At 46.6% G+C, this 19,494-nt stretch overlaps 1 protein-coding gene across 3 annotated transcripts in view; it reads left to right on the top strand.

The window, feature by feature from the left end:
- LOC110492019 (nck-associated protein 5-like) overlaps window positions 1–19,494 on the top strand; it is a 49,773-nt gene that overhangs the window by 25,351 nt on the left and 4,928 nt on the right. For 2 of the 3 annotated variants that reach the window (XM_021565973.3, XM_021565972.3), the window contains exons 3-9: window positions 3,857–3,982; window positions 4,524–4,631; window positions 4,753–4,872; window positions 5,680–5,778; window positions 6,158–8,842; window positions 9,031–9,443; window positions 9,606–9,744. In XM_021565973.3, coding sequence (XP_021421648.3) covers window positions 3,857–3,982; window positions 4,524–4,631; window positions 4,753–4,872; window positions 5,680–5,778; window positions 6,158–8,842; window positions 9,031–9,443; window positions 9,606–9,744 — 3,690 coding nt within the window. Of the gene's footprint in view, window positions 1–3,835; window positions 3,983–4,523; window positions 4,632–4,752; window positions 4,873–5,679; window positions 5,779–6,157; window positions 8,843–9,030; window positions 9,444–9,605; window positions 9,745–19,494 lie in introns of those variants that run through there. The other variant, XM_090202856.1, reaches the window with a different exon arrangement.

The raw sequence follows: 19,494 nt of genomic DNA, 5'->3' as shown, positions 1-19,494 counted from the left end.
TGGTTGAGTTGTCCACACAGCGAGCTCAAAAACAGAATTACCAACATGTCATTGGATTTAGACAAATGCCCTGATGTTGACGACTTTTTTTTGTTGAAAAATCCAAACAGTTTTCCATGTTGATTCAATGTCATCACATCCCTAAACAGGATTTAAATGACGCTGAAACAATGTTGATCCAACAAGTTTTTTGCCCAGTTGGACGTTGTGAACGTTCCCGAGAACACGCAGATGCAGTTATGCGGAAGAGGAGTTTTGTTGTTTTGTTCTGTTCATTTGTTATGAATAAACAAACCAGGTGTATGTTGTACTGTAGCTTGCCTGGAGCTGTAATGTGCATTAAGTGAAGAATAGCTGATATTTATAACTCCTCCTTAACGCTCTGGCAGGTTAAACACGCAGCTAATATCGTCTTCCTTATGCCTCTATAGGAGACACGTTGATCAGCCCTCCATTACAGGCCCAATTGGCCTTTGCTCAGTTGAATACAGCTCAATACGTCAGTTTAGATGGTGCTGCTGAGTTCTCAGACTGGCAGCGAGGGCGAGGATGGGCCAGTAATATTAGACCTGTTCAAATGCGTCCTCTGGGGTTGTCGAGGTTTCCCGTAAACGTATGCGCGCTTTGCACTTCGCAGCACTCGCCTCTTAGACTTACAATGCGCTCATCCCCACGGTCGGTTTGTGTTTGAGAACAGGGGGTTTACTGTACTGTACATGACCTGTCTGTTTAGCTCCGGGGTGAAGGGGATGACTTGGCAGGATTTCAGTACTGGTGTTAGATCAGTCTTATCCCCGACACTGTTTAATGCTCCTGAGAAACCCAGGGATATATCTCCAGACCTTCCCCTCCACTCACAGCTGTCACAGAACCCTACCACCAGCACTCCCACCATTATGTTCTGCTCCTATGGGCTTTGTCCAACAACAAAAAACGCTTCAGTATGCTCTACGTTACTATAGATTACTCAGTAATCTAGCTAAAGCCAACCAACAGGCTGATACATCAGTTATGCATTCATCCGACCAAACACACCCAGTCTTAACATGGCAGAGTAGCGTTACATCTCTCCATCGCCAAGAACCTGACACTAGAGGGATTGTTACGGTTCCGTTCTCACCAGAGAACGTCTTGAGATTTGTATTTGTATTTATTATGGACACTCTACTCTTCCTGGGGTCCAGTACAATTAAGGCAGTTATACCATTTTAAAAAATTTTTTTACAATACATTCCCAGATTTCACAACACACTGTGTGCCTTCAGGCCCCTACTCCACCACTACCACATATCTACAAAAGAAAATCCACGTGTACGTGTGTGTATAGTGCGTATGTTATCGTGCGTGTGTGTGTGTGTGTCTGTATGCATGTGTCTGTGTTTGCGTTGCTTCACCGTCCCCGCTGTTCCATCATTTTTATTTGTTAAATCAAATTTGACTGCTTGTATATCAGTTACTTGATGTGGAATAGAGTTCCATGTAGTCATGGCTCTATGTAGTACTGTGCGCCTCCCATAGTCTGTTCTGGACTCGGGGACTGTGAGGTAGGCATGGGTGTCCAAGCTGTGCGCCAGTAGTTCAAACAGACAGCTCGGTGCATTCAACATGTCAATACCTCTCATAAATACAAGTAGTGGTGAAGTCAATCTCTCCACCACTTTGAGCCAGAAGAGATTGACATGCATATCATTAATGTTAGCTCTCTGTGTACATCCAAGGACCAGCTGTCCTGCCCTGTTCTGAGCCTATTACAATTTTCTTAAGTTCCTTTTTGTGGCACCTGAACACACGACTGAACAGTAGTCCAGGTGCGACAAAACTAGGGCCTGTAGGACCTGCCTTGTTGACAGTGCTGTTAAATCAAATCAAATCAAATCAAATTTTATTTGTCACATACACATGGTTAGCAGATGTTAATGCGAGTGTAGCGAAATGCTTGTTAAGAAGGCAGAGCAGCGCTTTATTATGGACAGACTGCTCCCCATCTTAGCTTCTGTTGTATCAATATGTTTTGACCATGACAGTTTACAATCCATGGCAACTCCAAGCAGTTAAGTCGCCTCAACTTGCTCAATTTCCACATGATTTATTACAAGATTTAGTTAAATACAATGCTTTTAGTTTTAGAAATATTTAGGATTCATTTATTCCTTGCCACCCACTCTGAAACTAACTGCAGCTCTTTGTTAAGTGTTGCAGTCATTTCAGCCGCTGTGGTAGCTGACGTGTATAGTGTTGAGTCATCCACATACATAGACACACTTGCTTTACTCAAAGCCAGTGGCAAGTCATTAGTAAAGATTGCCCTGGGGAATTCCTGATTCTACCTGGATTATGTTGGAGAGGCTTCAATTAAAGAATACCCTCTGTGTTCTGTTAGACAGGTAAGTCTTTATCCACAGTATAGCAGGGGGTGTAAAGCTATAACACATAAGTTTTTCCATCAGCAGACTATGATCGATAATGTCAAAAACAGCACTGAAGTCTAACAAAACAGCCCCCACAATCTTTTTATCGTACATTTCTCTCAGCCTATCATCATAGAGACATAAAAAGGCTATCTAAGGTCAGGGCGTGACAGTACACACCCCCCCCCACCCCCCCCCAAAGGTGCGGACTTCGGCCGCAAAACCTGAACCTATAGGGGAGGGTCCGGGTGGGCATCTATCCGTGGTGGCGGCTCTGGTACGGGACGTAGACCCCGCTCCACCTCTAGCTCACCCCACTTTGGTGCCGCCTCTGGTGCGGGGACCCTCGCCACGTGCCCCGGACTGGGGACCCTCGCCGGAGGCTCCGGACTGGAGACCGCCGCCGGAGGCTCCGGACTGGGTATCGTCGCTTGAGGCTCCGGACTGGGTATCGTCGCTGGAGGCTCCGGACTGGGGATCATCGCTGGAGGCTTCGTGCCATGCCACGGTTGTCAATTTGTTTACTGTAAAATAGCATTGTATCTGGTCAAACTCCATTTAAAAAAAGTTTACGAAGGGTTGGTAACAGGCTGATTGGTTGGCTATTTGAGCCAGTAAAGGGGATAGTGGAATGACTTTTGCTTCCCTCCAGGCCTGGGGGCACACACTTTCTAGTAGGCTTAAATTGAAAATATGGCAAATAGGAGTGGAAATATCATCAGCTATTATCCTCAGTAATTTTCCATCCATGTTGTCACACCCCGGTGGCTTGTCATTGTTGATAGACAATGATCTTTTTTTTTTACCTCTTCCACACTCACTTTACGGAATTCAAAATTACAATGTTTGTCTTTCCTAATTTGGTCAGATATACTTTGATATCTCTACGGTGGCTAGGAAAAACTCCCTAGAAAGGCCAGAACCTAGGAAGAAACCTAGAGAGGAACCAGGCTATGAGGGGTGGCCAGTCCTCTTCTGGCTGTGCCGGGTGGAGATTATAACAGAACATGGCCAAGATGTTCAAATGTTCATAGATGACCAGCAGGGTCAAATAATAGTAATCACGGTGGTTGTCGAGGGTGCAACTGGTCAGCACCTCAGGAGTAAATGTCAGTTGGCTTTTCATAGCCAATCATTCAGAGTATCTCTACTGTTCCTGCTGTCTCTAAAGAGTTGAAAACAGCCAGTCTGGGACAGGTAGCACGTCCGGTGAACAGGTCAGGGTTCCATAGCCGCAGGCAGAACGGTTGAAACTGGGGCAGCAGCATGGCCAGGTGGACTGGGGACAGCAAGGAGTCATCAAGCCAGGTTGTCCTGAGGCATGGTCCTAGGGCCATGTCTCAACGCAAGGGGGATGACTTACTCTATGTTGGTGATTACATAGTACATTGATGTTTTGGGTGTAAAAGTGAGACGATTGTAACATTATGAACCTCCTTGTGTTCCAGATGAGAACGATGTCTGATGATACAGAACCGAGGATGTGTGATGAAGACCTGGAGTCAGACGTTGAGGACTACCTGGAGGAAGAAGAGAACAGCGGAGAACTCATGGACCGACTCAGAGAGCTGGAGGTGAGTCAACCCCAATCCTTTTTTTTCTTTTGAATTTTACCCCTTTTTCATGGTATGTGAAAGTTGAAGGTTGAAAGTCATGCGTCCTCCGATACACAACCCAACCAAGCCGCACTGCTTCTTAACACAGCGCGCATCCAACCCGGAAGCCATGTGTCGGAGGAAACACCGTGCACCTGGCCACCTTGGTTAGCGCACACCGACCAAGCCCTCCCCTAATCCGGGCGACGCTAGGCCAATTGTGCGTCACCCCACGGACCTCCCGGTCGCGGCCGGTTACGACAGAGCCTGGGCGCGAACCCAGGGACTCTGATGGCACAGCTGGCGCTGCAGTACAGCGCCCTTAACCACTGCACCACCCGGGAGGCCCTCGTCAACCCCAATCTTAATGAACTGAATATAAAGCATCTCAAATTATGTCATTTTTTAAATATAGTTTCACCACATATTCATTGCTTTCATTTCAATTTTCAAATTTATGAAAGTTATTGTCATACTAAACATTTACAGTTGTGAATAATATATTGGCTTCTTTTAACAGGCAGAGAATTCAGCTCTTGTGTTGGCAAATGAGAGTCAAAGAGAGGCATATGAGAGATGTCTGGACGAGGTGGCCAACCATGTGGTCCAAGCTCTACTCAACCAAAAGGCAAACTGACAAGTCATCCTCAACAATCCATTATTTTTTTTTGAAAGCCCATTTTGAATCACAACCGGTAAGACATGGGTTGTGGTTTTAATGATAAGTTTTTGTGTATACATATATGCAGGATCTGCGAGAGGAGTGCATCAAGCTGAAGATGCATGTGTTTGACCTGGAGAGACAGAACAGAGTGCTCTGTGAGCTCTTCCAACAGAAACTACCCAACCATTCAAGCCCTCACGACCAGGTATAAAGTAACAATCTGCCCCGAGACACGGCAACATTACACCAACTGTCACGCCCTGACCTTAGAGAGACGTTTTATTTCTCTATTTGGTTAGGTCAGGGTGTGATGTGGGGTGGGCATTCTATTTTTTGTTTTCTAGGTTTCTTTATTTCTATGTTTTGGCCGGGTATGGTTCTCAATCAGGGACAGCTGTCTATCGTTGTCTCTGATTGGGAATCATACTTAGGTAGCCCCTTTTTCCCTCCTTTCAGTGTGGGTAGTTATCTTTGTTAGTGGCACCAGAGCCCTGTAAGCTTCACGGTTGGTTTTCGGTTCTTGTTTTGTTGGAGACATTTTAAATAAAAAGAGAAATGTACACTCACCACGCCGCACTTTGGTCTACTTCCAACGACGGCCGTGACACCAACTGAGTCTAGAGCCATGTTAAACACTCTTAGAGAAAAAAAAGGTGTTCTCTAGAACCTTAAAGGTTTCTCCAGGCTAACCCCATAGGAGAACCCTTTAAAGAACCCTTTCTGGTTCCAGGTACAACCCTTTTGGGTTCCATGTGAACCCTTTCTACAGAGGGTTTACATGGAACCCGAAAGGGTTCTACCTTGAACCAAAAATAGGTTTTCTAATCTGGACAGCCTGAAGAACACTTGTGTGCGCCATAGGAGTATACAGCCATGTCTCAGGGCAACGTCATAATCTGTCATAATCTGCTGTGTAGTGATGGAGCCTATTGAATAGAGAGAGTCCTATAACAATTTTTTTGCTTAAAGTGGTGTACATGATATCCTAATTGCATTGAATTTACTGTTACAGGTGCAGCCAGGACCCCTCCCAGTGTACAATACACAGCTGCTGCACAATGTCTCTGACAAACAGGTGGAGTCACAGTCACAGAGTCGAGCACAAGCCAAGGTGAGGACATGGCTGTAGACTCCTAGGGGGATAAACACATGGCTGTAGACTCCTAGGGGGATAAACACTGTCTGGGTTACAGCAGCAGTCATGACGTATACTGTTGGGTCTATGGTTTCTCATATGAAATGGATATCCGTTCTATTTCACTGTTGTATTCAAGAGACCTGGACTTTCTCTGTTAAACTGATTTCCTTCACTTATGCCAACAGTGGTTTGTTCTGTCGATATTTCATACACAGTATAAGGCTGCAGTCTGGTGGAAGTGCTATTGAAAGAAATGATTTGAATCTTGTTTATAACCTTTGTTTTAACCAATTTAGTTATTGAGAACACGTTCACTCCTATAATAACAACCTGACAATATTTCTCTCAACAGGGAAATGGGTTCCACCGCACACTGCCACAGGCCCCAGCAACTCCCCCCCGAGGCCCAGCCGCATCCATGGAGGCCCTGTCCCCATTCTTCAAGAAGAAAGCACACATCCTGGAGGTCCTACGCAAGATGGAGGAGACCGACCCCCTCAAGTTCCACCCCTCGGCAGGCAGCGTTTCCTTCTGTGACTACAGCCAGGTTCTGATGTCCACGGAGGCTGTGCTGGCTGCTGGAGACCTGTGTCAGAAGCACCAGGCACGCTGCCGCTGCTCCTGCTCAGACTCTGACAGCACGCAACACCAACAGCGCGTCGATGGTGAAGGGCGGTTATGTCCTACTCACTGCAAGAGGAGCACAGACAGTCCGGTTAAATGTAACCATATTTGCACTCCGAAGCCTAATCCAACGCCGAACCACGTCAAAGGCACACCCACCACAGCTGCTCTTAGTGAGTTCCACACCAAGAGCACATCAGTGGAGAAACACCAGACAATGAATGACCACCAGCAACCAGCGGGTCCCAACTCTTACTTGTCAGTCACAAGTGTAGATCAGACTAGTCCAGCCAATCGGTGCCCAGAGGCAGCGATAAAGACAGGGCAGGTCCAGGGCACAGAGGAAGAGGACTGTCTTAAAGGAAAATCTGAAGACAGCGGTAGTTTGTTTACCTCCCAGCTGCCTGTCCCTGGAGTGAAGGACAACCCTCAGATTGCATACTGTGAGCTGGAAACCAATGGGTTTCTCCTCTCCTCCAATGACAGTGATAATGTTTTGAGTGATGTAGTTATTCCAGAGAAAGACAGTGGCCCAGCAGAGGAGGGAGCTCTCTCAGGGAGAGCCAATGTGGCCTTCAGCCCCATCCCCTCCTCCTGCCTCATCGACGTCAAAGCTGCTGCGATCAACTCCCCGTCCAGGATCCTAAAGTTTATAAAGATCCCCACGATGGCAGAGAGGACCCAGGCAGCGGCCAGTCCTGTCCGCCTGAGTCCACAGCTCACCCGCACCTCCAAGATCCCCTGCCGTACCAATAACTATGAGGTGTACCACTCCCCCGTCCCCTCACGCAGAGCCACCACCACAGAGAGGACCAGGCACCCTCCTCCACCCGCCAGGTCAGAGTCCTACCCAGCCACCACACACTCAGCCTCAGCCCCCACCTCCCCGCCACAGCCTGAGGATGCCTGCTCCCCTCCAGCCAAGGAACTTTGCTACAGCAGCCTCTCGGTCCCCAAGGCAAGCTGTGTGGTCCCCAAGCCACTGGCCCCTGGCACATCACAGACACCCAGGGCCTCTCCTCAGAAGGTCCCGTACTATGAGAATGTTTTGGAACTCTCCACCTCGGCTCAGCTGGAAGAATCCAAGGTCCCAGAGAACGTAAACACATCATTTTCCTCTCATACCAACACAGATAGTGACAGGAAGCTAGTGAATCCACTACTACAGAAAGATAATGTCCGTAGTCTCCAGCTGCAGCATTTCTCCCCTGCCTCGGACTCCTCCTCCTCCTCATCTTCCTCATCTTCTTCATCCTCGTCCGATCAGGATGTGAACACAGAGAGCCCAGTCTGGCACGGCCACCACAGTCTGCCCAACCCCTCTGCCCTCAGAGCAGCGCAGTTTCAGGGGAGCCCTGCTCACTACGCCAGCATGAAAGACAGAGGATCGCAGGACCAGGACACTAGAGAAACCACCATGCAGAACTCTGATCTCTCCCAGTCCCAGCCTCCAGCTCTCCCAGCCAAGAGACATGATCCCTCATCCATTCCCAAGAGGCCTTCTCGGGTAGCAGGGCCAGGGAGGCAGCCAGCCGAGTCTAGTCACACATTCAAAGACAGGTTGGCTGCACTTGGCAAGCTGAGGAGCTCTGAGGATTTACAAGTCAATGTGCTGCTGCCAGTAGACAAGCCAGACCCTCATAGTGATGAGAGTATAGTCACTTTTAACGATGACAGGAGTAAGACAGCGGAGAGGCCTGTGGATCATAATTTAGAGGAGCAGAGGCACTCAAAATATACAGACTCTTTGGATGGTAAGCCTAAAGGTATTCTTGGTAGTGTTGCTTTGATGTTCCCTGGTGCTTGTCAGTCCTATGATCCAGCAGCTAAGTCTCTTCTCTCTGGCTCTTCAGTCGCTAAGGCAGAGCTGGAGACGCTCTCATCCAGAGTGGGTGTGACTAATACAGACAGCCCCAAAGGTAAACTGGGCCTCCCATCCCCAAACACGGACTCTCCCGTGGTTCCACACAACGTGAAATGCCCAGCTTCTCTGAACCTGTCTTACCAGGGTAAACAACCTGCACCCAGCATCCCTCAGAGCAGCAACAGCCCCAACAAAGTCCTGCCTAAGTCCCCGTCTAAACCCTGCCAGGCTCCCTCACCCTCAGCTGTCAGTAGAGGTGGAGCTGGGAAACCCACCCTGGATGCCCCGGCGCTGACGCCACGCTACTCATCCAAGTCCGAGGACAGGAGCAAGCTCAACGCAAACAGGAAGAGAAACACCACAGCGCACGGAGACAGCTTTCCTCCCCCAAGGCCAACGTCAGGCACGCAGCAGGAGGAGGAGAGGCACCTTGTCCCCATTGTTCCCGGCCCCACCCCCGGCCCGACGTCAGCCATGGAAGAGAAGGTGATGAAGGGTATTGAGGAGAACATGCTGAAACTGGCAGAGCAGGACCGAGACAGAGGACAGGTATTGATTGTTGTTTTCTCTAACTGTGTTGTAGTGTTGAGTCGTAAGGTGTTATTATCAAATCAAATCAAATTTTATTTGTCACATACACATGGTTAGCAGATGTTAGTGCGAGTGTAGCGAAATATTTTATCAAGTATTTCAGAGTGTTTGCTGTCATCAATTTGATAAATAAACACTTTGGACAGGTCACCGAGGTGAAACAGAAAGGCTCCAATGGCATCGCAAGCTGGTTCGGCCTGAAGAAGAGCAAACTCCCAGCTCTGAGCCGCAAACCAGACATACCCCCTAAAGTCAAAGACGAAAAGAAGGGTGGAGAGTGGAGGCTGAACATCCCTTCCAAGATGGCGGGGTCTAAGTCTAAAGGAGATGGGGTGGGGGTGGAGAGCCTGAATATCTCTATGCTGATGGAGAAGGCAGAGGGTCTGAGGAGAGCTCTGGAGGAGGAGAGAGCCTACATGAACGGGGTCGAGGGGGTTGGGATAGACCGCTCTGGGAGGGGTCACTCCTGTGAGGTGGTGATGGACCAATCACAGGGCCAGCTGGCTGTTATGTACCGGGGAGCACGCTCAGACAATTTCATGCAGCAGTTACTGAACAGGTGAGGAAATGATAGAAGCAAGCACTGTTGGATTCTATGTATAAGCCAGTTAAGCTTGATCTGATTTTGTGAAAAGTGAATTTTGTGCTTAAGTGAAAATATCAGTTGTATTGTGTTGCCTTTCCTTTAATAAACCGATTCCGTTATCTGGTGTGACTGTAGGGTGGATGGGAAGGACTTCAGTGGCATCAGTGTGGCTCAGAGACGCCTCTCCTTTGACTGTAAGACTTCCAGACCGTTCAGCAGCCACAATACTGACAGCATCATCAGCCACACCGCCAACAGAGAGGACATGCAGAAGGTAGGCTGCAGCTGAGTTACAATGAGTATTCATTAGGGGTTCACAGCAAAGGTATTGTTATTGTCTGAATTTTTTTTCTTATTTTTTCCTTGACATGGTCAAATAACTCAAGCATTTAAAAAAATATATATAGATAATTTGATACACAGAAACTGGAGCCCACTTTGTGTGTAGGCGTCTTTCTTCATGCCGAACAACTTTGCTTCAAGGACCTATCAGGTCCATCATTCTGGAAATTGGGAAAAACCTTTGAAAAACCTATTCCCATTCCCATGAACCATAATAACACGATGTGTAGGCCCATGGTACAGCTCTTAACTTAGTTTGAGGAAGAACGAAGGGATTGGTGATAAGAGTGGGCTACCTTATTTCTCAGAATTAATTGCCAGTTCCTTATATAATTGTGTTTTAAGCTTGTTGCACATTTATCAAACACAGACTAGACAGCTAGTATAACAATGAATTAGGTGGTACCCCAATGCTGTGTGTGACCAACTGAGCATTCATTTTCCAGAATCAATGTTCATTGACACTCTCAGTAGTGTCTGCTCGGCGTGCAATTTGAGTAGTTGAGACATAAAAAGAGTATTGTTAGAAGAGTGAACATATCCTCTATTACAGTAAAATTATGTCTCAATGTGTTTGTGTCCATATGACCAATTCTGTTGGACCAAATCTTAAATACAAATAGCGAGTTGAAACTGCATTGTTAGAGAGGAAGATGTGGTCTATCATCTTTGTTGGCGTGAGAGGCTGGAGGGTCAGTAATACAGGGCAGCGTCAATCAGGGACAGAACGGCAAGAAACAGGAGATAGAGGTTTAATCCTAGACACATGAAACGTAGGATGTATACAAAGGGTGTGGGGCAACAGAAGATAAACAGCAGAGGGGCTAAGAATATTTGAGATGGGGAAAGGGCCAATAAAACGGGGGGGGAAGTTTACGGGACTCCACCCGGAGGGGTAGATCCCAAGTGGGCAGCCCAAGACGGTAGTGGGTAGCAGGGGTCCGGTGGCAGTCCGCCTGTTACCGATACTTGGAGGTGATCTTGAGAAGAGTGGGCCGGGCTCTCTTCTAGGTACGGCGACAACGGCGGACGAACATCTGGGCTGAGGGTATGTTGACCTCTTCCTCAGGGAAGAGTGGGGGCTGATATCCCAGGGAACACTCGAAAGGCGAGAGACCAGTGGCCAAGCAGGGAAAGGTGTTGCGGGCGTATTCCACCCACACTAGTTGCTGATTCCAGGGGGTGGGGTGGGCAGAGACGAGGCAACGAAGAGCCGTCTCCAGGTCCTCGCTCCGACTGGCCGTTAGACGGGGTGAAAACCAGAGGGCAGGCTGGCCGACGACCCAATGAGGGTGCAGATCGCCTTCCAGAAACTGAGGACCACGATCGCAGACAATGTCCACCGGAAGTCCATGGATCCGGAAGATGTGCTGCACCATGAGCTGGGCCGTCTCCTTGGCTGAGGGTAACTTGGGAAGGGGAATGAAATGGGAAACTTTGGAAAACCTATCCACCACTGTAAGGATTGTGGTGTTGCCATCTGATGGAGGGAGACCAGTGACGAAGTCCAGGGATATATGAGACAAGAGGTAGGGAGGATGGTCTCGGGGTCCGACGGTGTAGCAGCTGGTCTATAGAAGCATGAGACATTCTTGGACCCCGGGTGGTAGGAAATCGTGAATTGAACAGAGTGAAAAGCAGGGCACATCAAGCTTGCCTAGAGTTGAGGCGGTGTGGAGATATTCCAGGTTCTTGTGATCAGTGTACACTACGAATGGATGTTCCGCCCCCTCTAACCAGTGCCTCCACTCCTCCAACACCATCTTGGCCGCGAGTAGTTCTCGATTTCCCACATCGTAGTTCCTCTCTTCAGGGTTAAGACGATGGGAAAGGAAAACGCAGGGATGCAACTTTTGGTCATTGGCAAAACGCTGGGACAGAACACTCTAAAGTCTGAGGCAAGCTGATGGGACGGGTCCGGATGGGTTAAAATGGGAGCTGTAATAAACCAATGCTTGAGGTCCGAGAACGCCCAGTCAGCTGCTGGAGACCACGTGAATGGAACTTTGGGAGAGGTGAGTGCTGAGAGGGGGGAAGCCAGGGTGCTGTAACCCCGGATGAAGCGGCGGTAGAAATGAACAAACCACAGGAAATGTTGCAGTTGTACTCTGGATGTGAGTTGAGGCCAATCCATCACCTCTCTCACCTTGTCAGAGTCCAGCTGAATATTTCCAGCAGCAATGACGTACCCTAGGAAGGAGATGGAATTCACATTTTTCTGATTTAACAAAAAGCTCTCGTCGGCCCCAGAGTCAATGAGCACCCGGAGACATTTGGACTGGTCACCCCACAACAGAATAGCATGGAGAGGGGTGCGAGTAATGGAAGAAGGGAAACTTCCTCTACGGCTAACCAGCATACTCATACCTGCTTGATGACCCTGGTCTTTTAATGGACAGGTAGATATGTAATGTCCTGCAGTTCCACAATACAGACAGCTCTCGGTGCTCAGTCTGCGTAAGTGTTCAGCAGGAGAAAATCTGGCCCTGCCAAGTTGCATGGGCTCCGGAGGAAGCGAGTCGATAGCCCTCGGTGATTCCCGTGGGAACTCGGGTGACATCGGATTCTCCCGGGTACTTCCGGGATTCCTCGGAGGTGCACCTTGGACGGGCGAGTGTGACAGGGAGCAGACTATTGCAGTCAAGGCTATGAGAGAGTCAAGGGTCCATGGGAAGCTCCCGGGCTGCGAGCTCGTCTTTGACTACCTCTGATAATCCATTCAGGAACGTGTCGAAAAGAGCTTACGGGTTCCAGGCATTCTCAACGGCCAAAGTGCGAAAACCTACTGCATAGTCTGCCACACTATGGGAGTCTTGGCGCAGATGCTTACGAGCAGCCTCTCTCCCGGACAACAGAGAATCGAACACCTTTCTAACCTCTGCCACAAACTCCTCCAGACTGAGGCAAATGGTGGATTGTTGCTCCCACACTGCCGTAGCCCAGGCGAGAGCCCTCCCAGACATCAGCGTCATCAAGTATGCTATTCTCGAGCGATCTGAGGGAAACGAAGAGGGCTCCAGCTCAAAGATGAGAGAACACTGGGAGAGAAACGCCAGGCAGGATCCTGGATCTCCAACGTAGCGCTGCGGAGGAGGTAAGCAGGGTTCTCTGGAAGCCGGGCTAGATTGGGGAGTAGCACCACTGGTAGCGGGGGGTTACTGTAGTGGCTTGCTGCTTAGTAGATAACCCGCGGAATTGCTCCAGCACTGAGTTGAAACCCTGGTCATGGCATTCCGTGTCTTCCAATGGTGGCTCCTTGTAGACAGACAGCGTTGCGGGGCTGGTAGGATTCTGCTGGGTAAGTCATGGCCAGTTCGTACTCTCACGACTCAGGATATGACCCAGATACAGACACAGGAGGTAGATGATTCAGTTCTCAGATAATTTATTATAACACGGGGAGCAGGCAAAGGGCAGGTCAAGGACAAAAAGAGGTTTGCAAACAGATCAGAGTCCGACAGGTACAGGACGGCAGGCTCAGGGTCAGGGCAGGCAGAATAATCAGAACGGGGAGGACTAGAAAACAGAAACTTCAAAGACTGGAAAACTGCAAAAAGCGCTGGTAAAACTTGGCAAGACAAGATGAACTGGCAACAGACAAACAGAACACGCAGGTATAAATGCACAGAGGATAATGGGGAAAATTGGAGACACCTGGTGGGAGGTGGAGACAAGCACAAGACAGGTGAAAAAGATCAGGGTGAGACAGCTTGTCACAGCCTTCCCGCATTTGGGACAATGACTCCCATTGTTAGAGCGGAGACGTGAATCTCGTCATTATATCGACATCTCTGGTGTAAATAGGAAGGTGCACAAAGAGGAGCGAAGGAGACAAGACCAAAAATACAACATGAGAAAAAGCGGACACAAAACCTACATTCTTGCGATACAGGCAATTGGAATATTGCGCAAAAAAAAACATACATTTGAATTAATTTGATATATCGCTCAGCTCTAGCTCAATGGGTGGTGACATGTCTGTGGCATTTTCAGCTTCCAGGAATTGTGTACAGATCCTTGCGCCATTATTATCGTGCTGAATGGGCCTTAGGATCTCGTCACGGTATCTCAGGGCATTCAAATTGCCATCGATAAAATGGAATTGTGTTTGTGGTCCGTAGCTTATGCCTGCCCATATAACGCCACCGCCACCATGGGGCACTCTGTTCACAACGTTGACATCAGCACACCGCTCGCCCACAAAACGCCATACATGCTGTCTGACATCTGCCCGGTACAGTTGAAATTGGGATTTGTCTGTGAAGAGCGCACTCTGAATCAGGTGAACAAGTTCTGGGCAACAAAAAAAATTGTGAAACCTCTGGGGTTCCCTTAGCCCAGTGGTCCTCAAACCTCTCCTAACCTAACCAGGTAAAACTTCGGACCCAAGTTGGAGGGAATAACAAAGTAATAAATCAGCTGTAAAACGGTTTTATCTGGGACAAGATTAAAAAATAATAATAGTTATCGACAACAGCTGTGATTGGATAATAGAACTAAGAGGGCTGAGTTTGCTTTCTGCAGGGTTGCATCGTGTAGGCCTTTGCATCTGTAATTAAAAAGTTACTCGCACAGTGGTCTAAGGCACTGCATCTCAGTGTTAGAGGCGTCACTACAGATCCTGGTTCGATTCCAGGCTGTATCACAACCGGCCGTGATTGGGAGTCCCATAGGGCGGCGCACAGTTGGCCCAGCGTCATCTGGGTAGGTCGTCATTGTAAATGAGAATTTGTTCTTAACTGACTTCCCTAGTTAAATAAAGGTTAAATAAAATAAATAAAAATGTCATCACTATTGTGTTGATTAATTCCAGTCAATAATTTTGAATTGATAAGGTCTAGGTAGCCTAGCCACCTGAAGTTTGAATGCAAACCAAATTTGATCACATTCACATTTTCTCTTAACACAAATGGCTATAAATACATTACATAGCTTAGACTATAAATGCATTACATAGCTTAGGCTAGAAGTAAATGACGTTACCTCTTCTTTTCCCTTGGTCAGAGGGGATCAGCGTGCATAGGCGTCTCTAGGCTACCTGCAACTGTGGTTGTTATCAGTAACATACAGTTGATCAGACTGAAGCACAGATTAATTGTGCACAAGTTGACAAGTCATGAGGCAAATCAGTCTAAACAATAGTACTTTTCCCTCTTTTCAACGCTTTTGTGTCAATATTTTTTTATTAAACTGAATCAAAAGTGTTGGAAAATTCCAGCTCGCCACAGCCGGTGGCCCTGCTGTACTGATCTCTGCAACGTGGATAGATGGAAATTGCCACGTAATGCTACAAATGAAGAAACATATCCTATGTTCTACTATTTTCTAAATCCAAGTTAGTGTCTCAAAATTTGGACTTAGTATCTTGAAATTCTGACCTAGCATGTCGAAATTTAGAGATAGTATGTCGAAATTTTGACTTAGTATTTTGGCATTTTTAGATAGTATTGGCATTAAGAAATGGTGGTGGGAATTGGCTTCCATAGGTGTCAGTAAACATCAGAAAAAAAAGTGATTTAATTGTTGCCAGCAGCACAGTTAGTCACTAATCCTCCAGATAACATGAACAGCTTAACCAACTCTGCTAGGGTGAGTGAAATGGTCAGTGAAGTGTTCTCTAATTTGTTTCTGGAAGTAACTAGCAAGCTAGCCAGCTTTAGCCAGTTAGCTTGGGTGCTTGACTGCCGTTGTGAGGAAAGCTCGGATCAACCCTACTCCTTGGCCAGAGCGTCCAGTGTCCAGCAAAACTCTCTGAATTTACGAACAGACAATCTGACAACGCTCTGAGTTTACGAACAACCCAGAGCGCACTCTGACACACGAGGCAATTTACAAATGCACCCTTAGTTGTCGATCAAATGGGCAGGCAGGCAGGCAAGTTCCCATTCAGTTGTCAAAATGTGGTTTGGGACCAATGATGTGTATAAACCCTGGATGACTGACAGGGGTGCTGTATAGAAATCTTGGCAGTCCTGAAATGTAAAAAATATATTTTGGAAGCTATAGAAATGCATTTATTAATGTCGACATCCGTTTTTGACACATTCAGTCTATTAGACACCGTAATGCATACTTTTAAATTATACTATGTGAGCTAAACATAAAAAATAAATAATAATAATAAACATTTTCCTGAAAGCATTTTTTTAGAGAGTATGAATGTTACTGTCCCCACAACAACAAAAATTAAATTGTGTAATTCCATTCATTCCCGTGGAGGACTGATCCTACTAGGGAGTGCCAATATGGCGGACCGGTGGTTTCGAAGACTCTCAATGGCCAATAAATAGCATCTGCAATCTAGGGTTCATGTAAATTATTGGTTCTAATTTTTTATTATTTTTGACATTTTATTTCGCCTTTATTTAACCAGGTAGGCTAGTTGAGAACAAGTTCTCATTTACAACTGTGACCTGGCTAAGATAAAGAAAAGCAGTGCGACACAAACAAGAGTTACACATGGAATAAACAAACGTACAGTCAATAACACAATAGAAAAGTCAATATACAGTGTGTGCAAATGTAGAAGATTAGGGAGGTAAGGCAATAAATAGGCCATAGTGGCGAAATAATTACAATTTAGCAATTCAACACTGGATTAATGAGTGAACCATACACTAGATGACCAGTAGGGGGTTTTGTGTTAAAGCCACTGTGCCTCCTTTCCTTCAAAGGTATTTTGGAAGATATAGAAATGCATTTATTAATGTCTACATTTGTTTTTGCCACCTGTATTCTATTACAGACACCTTAGTGCATACTTTTAAATTATTATGTGAGCTAAACATACAAACATATGTTTTTATATATTTTTTTAAAATCCTTAAAGTAATAATTCATTGAGATGACTAATTTTACTGTCCCCACTACAACAACAAAAATACTTAAATACGTGTAATTTTGTCCTTGGAACATTCATACTGAACAAAAATAGAAACGCAACATGCAACAATTTCAAAGATTTTGCTGAGTTACAGTTCATATAAGGAAATCAGTCAATTTAAATAAAATCATTAGGCCCTAATCTATGGATTTCACATGACTGGGCAGGGGTTCAGCCATGGGTGGCTGAAAGACATACATTCTCCTCATTTATTTCAGCTAATGAAACATGGGACCAGCACCTTACATGTTGTGTTTACATTTTTGTTCAGTGTAATTTAAATACTGTTGAATTCCTATGGATGACTGTGCCTACTGGAGAGTGCCAATATGGCCGACAGGTAGTTTCAAAGCCTCTCAATGGCCAATACATAGCATTCGCAATCCAGGGTTTATATACACTGCTCAAAAAAATAAAGGGAACACTTAAACAACACAATGTAACTCCAAGTCAATCACACTGTCCACTTAGGAAGCAACACTGATTGACAATAAATTTCACATGCTGTTGTGCAAATGGAATAGACAACAGGTGGAAATTATAGGCAATTAGCAAGACACCCCCAATAAAGGAGTGGTTCTGCAGGTGGGGACCACAGACCACTTCTCAGTTCCTATGCTTCCTGACTGATGTTTTGGTCACTTTTGAATGCTGGCGGTGCTTTCACTCTAGTGGTAGCATGAGACGGAGTCTACAACCCACACAAGTGGCTCAGGTAGTGCAGCTCATCCAGGATGGCACATCAATGCGAGCTGTGGCAAGAAGGTTTACTGTGTCTGTCAGCGTAGTGTCCAGAGCATGGAGGCGCTACCAGGAGACAGGCCAGTACATCAGGAGACGTGGAGGAGGCCGTAGGAGGGCAACAACCCAGCAGCAGGACCGCTACCTCCGCCTTTGTGCAAGGAGGAGCACTGCCAGAGCCCTGCAAAATGACCTCCAGCATGCCACAAATGTGCATGTGTCTGCTCAAACGGTCAGAAACAGACTCCATGAGGGTGGTATGACGGCCCGATGTCCACAGGTGGGGGTTGTGCTTACATCCCAACACCGTGCAGGACGTTTGGCATTTGCCAGAGAACACCAAGATTGGCAAATTCGCCACTGGCGCCCTGTGCTCTTCACAGATGAAAGCAGGTTCACACTGAGCACGTGACCGAGTCTGGAGACGCCGTGGAGAACGTTCTGCTGCCTGCAACATCCTCTAGCATGACCGGTTTGGCGGTGGGTGAGTCATGGTGTGGGGTGGCATTTCTTTGGGGGGCCGCACAGCCCTCCATGTGCTCGCCAGAGGTAGCCTGACTGCCATTAGGTACCGAGATGAGATCCTCAGACCCCTTGTGAGACCATATGCTGGTGCGGTTGGCCCTGGGATCCTCCTAATGCAAGACAATGCTAGACCTCATGTGGCTGGAGTGTGTCAGCAGTTCCTGCAAGAGGAAGGCATTGATGCTATGGACTGGCCTGCCCGTTCCCCAGACCTGAATCCAATTGAGCACATCTGGGACATCATGTCTCACTCCATCCACCAACGCCACGTTGCACCACAGACTGTCTAGGAGTTGGCGGATGCTTTAGTCCAGGTTTGGGAGGAGATCCCTCAGGAGACCATTCGCCACCTCATCAGGATCATGCCCAGGCGTTGTAGGGAGGTCATACAGGCACATGGAGGCCACACACACTACTGAGCCTCATTTTGAGTTGTTTTAAGGACATTACATCAAAGTTGGATCAGCCTGTAGTGTGGTTTTCCACTTTTAATTTTGAGTGTGACTCCAAATCCAGACCTCCATCGGTTGATAAATTTGATTTCCATTGATAATTTTTGTTTGATTTTGTTGTCAGCACATTCAACTATGTAAAGAAAAAAGTATTTAATAAGAATATTTAATTCATTCAGATCTAGGATGTGTTATTTTAGTGTTCCCTTTATTTTTTTGAGCAGTGTACATCATTAGTTGGGACAAGCATGCATTGGCAGGCAATCTGCAGAAGGAAGAGTAGGCTACTATTCTCCATCGTTTATCAGTGCAATTTTGACGGCCAACTAGCTGAAAAACATTTGAGAGGGTTTATCTAATATTCCCTTGTTTATTTTAAGATCATCTCACTCTGGCTAGCATTAGTTGTGGATATTGTTGTTGTTGATGTGCATAACTGAGGGAGAGAGCCTACCTTTTCATGGTTGTTTGATCAATAGGACTGTAAAATTCCCAAATGTAAGAGGACTATCTTGGTATTTACTGTACATATTTTCAGAAATCCATTCAGGTGTATTTTTTGGCTTTTGAAGAATGTGTTCTAATGATCTAAAGCTGCGCTGTTGAAAATGGCTTATTTGCATAAAGGCTTACTGTAGCTCTGATTGGCTATAACGCACCGGTCTGCATAGACTCCTGTCCAGGACGACAGATGTTTTTATTCGGTTTTATTTACTGCAGTGTCTATTAATTGTCCAAGCGACACGGCCACTTTCCCACTCTACAGAATTTTCACAAATACCTTACTCTACCTCGTTCCCAAACATTCTATGAATTTATGAAAATGTGAAAATTACAAAACATGTTTTTTTAAAGGTGTCATTCTTCCTGGGGGTGTATATGAACAGATTTTAATCTGATTTAATGTTGCTAAAATGCTGTCAGTTCCACTTGAACTTAGTTTGAGAAAAGCTAAAAGGATTAGTCAAAAGTTGACCAATCAAAGATCTGACTTTACATGTCCATTTAAACCACTGTTAATCCACTCCACAGTTGCCTATCAACTCGAAACTTGGCATCTCTATCATGGTCGTCCCTAAGA

This window comes from Oncorhynchus mykiss, chromosome 16, assembly GCF_057628025.1.
Source record: "Oncorhynchus mykiss isolate SJ-2025 chromosome 16, ASM5762802v1, whole genome shotgun sequence".
In the NCBI taxonomy this organism is placed as follows: Eukaryota; Metazoa; Chordata; class Actinopteri; order Salmoniformes; family Salmonidae; genus Oncorhynchus; species Oncorhynchus mykiss.
The sequence above is the reverse complement of the archived record's forward strand: the minus strand, read 5'-3'. Positions and strand labels throughout refer to the sequence as shown.